General features: G+C 67.9%; 1 protein-coding gene across 1 annotated transcript; it reads left to right on the forward strand.

Moving 5' to 3' along the window:
• The first annotated feature begins 273 nt into the window (after positions 1–273).
• On the forward strand, positions 274–6,987 carry ZNF646 (zinc finger protein 646). The gene is made up of 5 exons (XM_074166947.1): positions 274–942; positions 1,143–1,652; positions 2,644–2,704; positions 4,000–5,990; positions 6,072–6,987. The coding sequence occupies exons 1-5, from the start codon at positions 274–276 to the stop codon at positions 6,861–6,863; spliced, it is 4,023 nt and encodes a 1,340-aa protein (XP_074023048.1). The 3' UTR covers positions 6,864–6,987.
• Positions 6,988–7,324: the final 337 nt, after the last annotated feature.

Genomic DNA, 7,324 nt, shown 5'->3' on the forward strand with positions numbered 1-7,324 from the left:
TTGGTGGTGGTGGCATCTCCAGGGGCTTTGGGAATGGATGTAGTGGTGGTGGTGGCATCTCCGGGGGCTTTGGAAGCAGGCTTGGAGGCGGTGGTGGCATCTCCGAGGGCTTTGGGAGTGGACGTGGTGGCGGTGGTGGCATCTCTGGGTGCTTTGGGAGTGGACGTGGTGGCGGTGGTGGCATCTCTGGGCGCTTTGGGAGTGGAGGTGGTGGCGGTGGTGGCATCTCCGGGGGCTTCAGATGTGGCCATCGTGGTGGTGGCATTGCCGAGGATGGTGGTGGTGGAACTTCCGGGTGCTTTGGACACGGCTGTCGTAGCGGTGGGGTCCCCACATGCTTTGCATGCAGCTCTCGTGGCGGTGGCACCTCTGGACCTGGTGGTGGTGGCACCACCCCTGGACCTGCTGGTGGCGGTGGCACCTCTGGAGCGGGTGGTGGTAGCGGTGGCACCTCCAGCTGGTTTGGATGTGTCCACTGTGGTGGTGGCATCTGTGGATGCATCCGTCGTGGTGGCGGTGCCCCCAGACGTGGTGGTGGCCCCTCTGGACCTTGTGGTGGTGGTGGCCCCTCTGGACCTTGTGGTGGTGGTGGCCCCTCTGGACCTGGTGGCGGTGCCCACAGAAGTCACGGACGTATCCATGGAGGTGGTGGCACCCTCAGGTTCTTTGCAGACGTCCATCGTGGCAGCGGCATCTCCGGGTGGTTCAGAGACATCCATCGTGGTGGTGGCACCTCCAGATGTGGTGGTGGTGGCCCCTCTGGACCTGGTGGTGGCCCCTCTGGAGGCGGTGGGCGCAGCCGTCGTGGCGGTGGCTCCTCTGGACCTCGTTGTGGTGGCCCTTCTGGACCTGGTGGTGGCCCCTCTGGAGGCGGTGGTCACGTCCATGGTGGCGGTGGCACCTCTGGACCTGGTGCCACCTCCAGAGTTGGTGGCCACGTGGGTCTGTGCCTGGCGCAGGGCCAGCGATGGGGTGGGGACAGCGGTGGGGCGGGTGGGACACCGGTTGCGGGTCCCCGACATGGGGCAGGCGGGAAGGGCAAGGCCATCCCTGGGGGTGGCACCACCGAGGTCCCCACGGGAGGTGTCCTGGAGGTCCCCAAGGGTGTCATTGCTGATGTCCTCAGGGCTGTTGTCATCCAGGGCGTCATCTTGGAGGTCCCCATGGCCATGGGTGTCACCATGGAGGTCCCTATGAGTCCCATCACGGCCTTGGCCGTGGGTTCCACCACCGATGTCCTCATGGGTTCCACCACGGACACTCCTATGGGTTCCACCACGGATGTCCCCATGGGTTCCACCACCGATGTCCTCATGGGTTCCACCACGGACGTTCCTATGGGTGTCACCACCGATGTCCCCATGGGTTCCACCATGGACGTTCCTATGGGTTCTACCACCGATGTCCCCATGGGTTCCACCACCGATATCTCCCTGGGTTCCACCACGGATGTCCCCATGGGTTCCACCACGGATGTTCCTATTGGTCCCACCATGGATGTCCCCATGGGTTCCACCACCGATATCTCCCCGGGTTCCACCACGGACGTTCCTATGGGTCCCACCACCATCTCCACGGCTTCCACCACCGGCGTCCCCCCCCGTCCCCTCCTGGAGCTCCTCCATGGCCCCCCCTGGGGACACAACGCCATGGTGGGGGGAAGGGAGAGGAGACACCCCCCACACACACACACACTGCCCCCCCACACCACCCCACCCCCAGTTTCCCATCTTTTCACCCCATTTTTTTGCCCCCCCCGGGGTCACCCCATGGGGGGGGGGGGGGAGACGACCCTCCCCCCCCCCCCCCCCCCATTGTCACCCGACAAGATGGCGGCGCGGGTGGGGGAGGGGCGCGCAATGCCTCATGGGAAGGGGGGGTAATTTTTGGGGGGGGGGGGGCAGGCAACGGGGTCGCAATTTGGGGGGTGGGGGGGTACAATGCATCATGGGAAGGGGGGTGCCGGGCGGGGGGGGGGGCACCTCGAGAGGGGGCAATGGTGGGGGGGGGGAGATGAATTTTGGGGGGGATTTGTGCGATTTTGGGGGGGCGGGGGAGATGTAATTTTGGGGGGGGGGATGCAATTTGGGGGGGGGGAGGCGGCCCGTGCAATGGGGGGGGCCGCAATGCACCATGGGATGGGGGGGCGATGGAGGAGGGGGGGGGGCCCCCCCCCCCGGTGGAGCTGTTGGGGGGGGGGGCGCCGGGGGAGGGGGGAATTGGGGGGGGGGGGGGGACACCCCGTTCCGTACCTGGGGGGGCTCCGGTGGGCGCTAGGACCGCGGGGAGGGCGGGGGCGGAAGCGGGAGGGGCGTGGTCTCTGTGACGTAGCCGAGGAGGGTGGGCGGAACTTCCGGTGTGTGGGGGGGTGGGTGTGGCGGAAGGGGCGGGGCCAAAAGCGGAGGGTTCCGGTCTCCCCGCAACAAAAGGAGGTGCCGGTGGGGGGGGGGTGTCACGGGGGGGGGGGGGGGGGAAGTTTTGGGGGGTCCCCCCTCCGTGGTGGGAGGGGCCTTGGGGGGGGAGGGCGGGGGGGGGGGGTTTAGGGGGATCCCCCACGCTTTGGGGGGGGGGTGGGATCTGGGGGGGTTTTGGAGGGGGTGGGTTTTGGGGTCCCCCCCCCCAATTTAACCCTTTGTCTCCCAGGCCCGCCCCCCCCACCCCCGTTTGGAGCCCGGTGCGGCGCGGGACGGCGAGAGACCCCCAGGTGGGTGTGGGGGGGGGGGACACTGGGGGGGGGGGGGCGGGCCCCTGCGTCCCCCATAGCCCCATAGATGTGGGTCCCGGACCCCTGGGTCCCCCACAGACCCCTGGGTCCCCCATAGATGTGGGTCCCGGGTCCATGGGTCCCCCCCCAGACCCCTGGGTCCCCCATAGATGTGGGATCCAGACCCCTGGGTCCCCCCCAGACCCCTGGGTCCCCTATAGATGTGGGTCCCGGGCCCCTGGTCACCCACAGATGCCTGGGTCCCCCACAGATGGGGGTCCCAGACCCCTGGGTGCCCATAGCTGTGGGTCCCAGACCCCTGTGTCCCCATAGATGTGGGGCCCAGACTCCTGGGGTCCCCCATAGATGTGGGTCGCAGACCCCTGGGTCACCCACAGATGCCTGGGTGCCCCATAGATGCGGGTCCCGGACCCCTGGGTGCCCCATAGATGTGGGGCCCGGACCTCTGGGTCCCCCATAGATGTGGGGCCTGGACCCCTGGGTCCCCCCCAGACCCCTGGGTCCCTCATAGATGTGGGTCTCGGATGCCTGGGTCCCCTCTGGGCCCCTGGGTCCCCCATAGATGTGGGTCCCGGACCCCTGGGTCACCCACAGATGCCTGGGTGCCCCATAGATGCGGGTCCCGGACCCCTGGGTGCCCCATAGATGTGGGGCCCGGACCCCTGGGTCCCCCCCAGACCCCTGGGTCCCTCATAGATGTGGGTCTCGGATGCCTGGGTCCCCTCTGGACCCCTGGGTCCCCCATAGATGTGGGTCCCGGACCCCTGGGTCACCCACAGATGCCTGGGTGCCCCATAGATGCGGGTCCCGGACCCCTGGGTGCCCCATAGATGTGGGGCCTGGACCCCTGGGTCCCCCCCAGACCCCTGGGTCCCTCATAGATGTGGGTCTCGGATGCCTGGGTCCCCTCTGGACCCCTGGGTCCCCCAGAGATGTGGGTCCCAGACCCTTGGGTCACCCCTGGGCCTCTGCATCCCCTATAGATGTGGGTCTAGGATCCATGGGTCCCCCCCCAGATGCCTGGGTCCCCCCAAGATGTGGGTCCAGGATCCACGGGTCCCCCCCCAGACCCCTGGGTCCCCCATAGATGTGGGTCCAGGATCCACGGGTCCCCCCCCAGACCCCTGGCTCCCCCATAGATGTGGGTCCAGGATCCACAGGTCCCCCCCCCGACCCCTGGGTCCCCCATAGATGTGGGTCCTGGATGCCTGGGTCCCCCCCAGACCCCTGGGTCCCCCATCTCCTCTCCCCCCTCTCTCTTTTCCCCCCCCCAGCCATGCCGTCCCCCCCCCGTCACCGCTGCGGGGACTGCGGCCGCAGCTACCGCCACCGGGGCAGCCTGGCCAACCACCGCCGGGGCCACCAGCCCGGGGACTTCCCTTGCCCCCGCTGCGGCCAGCGCCTGCCCGACCTGCTGGCCCTACGCACCCACGCCCGGGGCCACCGTCGCCTCACCCCCCCGCCGCCGCCGCCGCCCCGTGATGACGTCACCCGTGACATCACCCCACGGCTGTACCGCTGCCAGGAGTGCGGGAAGAGCTACCGTCACTCGGGGAGCCTGGTCAACCACCGCCGCACCCACCAGACGGGGGACTTCCCCTGCCCCCACTGCCCCAAGCGCTTCCCCAACATGGGGGCCCTGCGGGGACACCTGCGGGGGCACCGCCGACGGCGTCACCGGCACCGCGACGCCCCCAAGGTGACACCCCCGCCCTCCCCGACGCCACCGTCACCACCGACGACGACGACGATGACACCCCCCGGCATCTACCAGTGCTCGCTCTGCCCCACCGAGTTCGGGGGCCTCCCGGCGCTGAGGGCTCATTGTCACCGTCACCGGCGGCCACGTCACGGTGATGCCGGCCCGCAGGAGGAAGAGGAGGAGGAAGAGGAAGAGGAGGAAGAAGAGCGTCCCTTCCTCTGCAGCTTCTGCGGCGGCATCTTCCCCGGCGAGGCCGAGCTGGCGCGGCACCACCGGCAGCTCCACCAGGAGGTGACGCCGACGGTGACGATGCCGCTGCCGACACCGCCGGAGGGGGAAGCCTCGTGCGAGGGGCTGTGGCAAATCTGCGGCTACTGCGGGCGGCCCTTCGGCGACCTGCCCAGCCTGCGGGAGCACAGCCGCGGCCACCGGGCCGAGGAGGCGGCCGCCATGGCCCACTTGGTGGCCACCCGGGGCCAACCCCGCCCCTACGCCTGTAGCCTCTGCGGCAAAACCTACCGCCACGGCGGCAGCTTGGTCAACCACCGCCAGAGCCACCAAACCGGCGTCTTCTCCTGCCCCGGTTGTGCCCGCCGCTACCCCAACCTGGCCGCCTTCCGCACGCACCTCCGCAACCACCCCCGCTGCAAGGCCGGGCCACCGGCCGCCCCGCCGCGGCAACCCCCGGCCCGCGCCGGCAACCAGGAGGAGGAGGAGGAAAAAGAGGAAGAGGAGGAGGAGGAGGAGGAGCGTCCCTTCCGCTGCGAGGTGTGCGGCCGCGGCTACAAGCACGCCGGGAGCCTGGTCAACCACCGGCAGAGCCACACCACCGGCCTCTTCCGCTGCGGGCTGTGCCACAAGGCCTTCGGCAACCTGATGGCCCTCAAGAACCACCGGCGCGGCCACGGGGAGCGCCGCCGGCACCGCTGCGGCCTCTGCCCCAAGGCCTTCCGCCTGCGCCGGCAGCTGCTGGGCCACCAGCGCCTCCACCAGCCGGCCAACGGCCACCCCCAGCCCGCCCCGGGTCCCGCCGGTCACCCCGCGGTGTCACCCGGGGCGGGGGAAGTGGAGGAGGTGTCCCTGCAACACCCCGACGCAGCGGAGATGGCGTCGGAGGGCTCTACGGCACCACCCGCCGCGTTACAGGTGGAGAAGGGGTCACCGAGACACCCAGAGGCCGTGGAGATGGTGTTGGAGGAGGCCTTGATGCCACCAACCACGTTACGGGTGGAGGAGAAGACCATGGGACACCCGGACGGGACGGAGACGGTGTTGGAGGACTCTGTGATGTCACCAACCGTGTTACAGGTGGAGGAGAAGACGGGGGGACACCTGGACGGGACGGAAATGGTGTTGGAGGACTCTGTGGCACCACCAACCACGTTACAGGTGGAGGAGAAGGTGGTGGGACACCCAGAGGCCATAGAGACGCTGTTGGAGGAGCCCTTGGTGCCACCAACCACGTTACGGGTGGAGGAGAAGATGGGGGGACACCTGGACAGGAGGGAGACGGTGTTGGAGGACTCTTTGGTGCCACCAACCACGTTACGGGTGGAGGAGAAGGTGGTGGGACACCCAGAGGCCATAGAGACACTGTTGGAGGAGCCCTTGGTGCCACCAACCACGTTACGGGTGGAGGAGAAGATGGGGGGACACCTGGACAGGAGGGAGACGGTGTTGGAGGACTCTTTGGTGCCACCAACCACGTTACGGGTGGAGGAGAAGATGGGGGGACACCTGGATGGGATGGAGACGGTGTTGGAGGACTCTTTGGTGTCACCAACAATGTTACGGGTGGAGGAGAAGACCGTGGGACACCCAGAGGCCGTGGAGATGGTGTTGGAGGACTCTGTAGCAGCACCAGAGGTGCCTGTACACCACCTAAACACGATGGAGAAGGTGTTGGAGGACTCCTTGGTGCCACCAACAACATTACGGGAAGCAGAGGTGTCCGTACAACACCCGGACGGGATGGAGACGGTGTTGGAGGACTCTATGGCTCCACCACCAACGCCACAGGCGGAGGAGAAGATGGTGGGACCCCTGGACACGCTGTTGGAGGACTCTGTGGTGCCACCAACCACGTTACAGATGAAGGAGAAGATGGCAAGACACCCGGACGGGATGGAGACGGTGTTGGAGGACTCTACAGCTCCACCACCAACGTTACAGGCGGAGGAGGAGGTGGTGGGACCCCTGGACACGTTGTTGGAGGACTCTGTGGTGCCACCAACCCCGTTACGGGTGGAGGAGAAGGTGGTGGGACACCTGGACAGGACGGAGACGGTGTGGGAGGACTCTTTGGTGTCACCACCACCGTTACAGGCGGAGGAGGAGGTGGTGGGACCCCTGGACGCGGTGGAGACGCTGTTGGAGGACTCTGTGGTGCCACCAACCCCGTTACAGGTAGAGAAGGGACCCCCCAGGACGCCGTGACACCGTGGGGACGGTGTTGGAGGACTCCCCGGTGTCACCGGCCCCGTTACAGGCGGAGTAACCGCCGGGGCCGATGGGTGACAGCCAGTTCCCCCCCGCCATTAAATTTGGGTTGTTTTGGAGCAGTTTTGGGGTCTCTGCGGGGCGTGACCCCCAAGTGGGGCCTGAGTGGGGCTGGAGACCCCCAAAATGGGTCTGGGGACCCCCCAAAATGGGGCTGGGGACACCTGAGTGTGCCCTGGATGAGGCTGGGGTCCCCCAAGTGGGGCTGGGACCCCCAAATGTGCCTGGAGACCCCCCCAAAATGGGTCTAGGGACCCCGGAGTGGGGCCCGAGTGGGTCTGGGGACCCCCATGTGGGCCTGGAGACCCCCCAAAATGGATCTGGAGACCCCGGAGTGGGGCTGGGGACCCCAAAGTGGGGCCTGGATGGGTCTGGGGACCCCCAAGTGGGGCTGGAGA

Source organism: Numenius arquata, unplaced genomic scaffold, assembly GCF_964106895.1.
Source record: "Numenius arquata unplaced genomic scaffold, bNumArq3.hap1.1 HAP1_SCAFFOLD_1257, whole genome shotgun sequence".
In the NCBI taxonomy this organism is placed as follows: Eukaryota; Metazoa; Chordata; class Aves; order Charadriiformes; family Scolopacidae; genus Numenius; species Numenius arquata.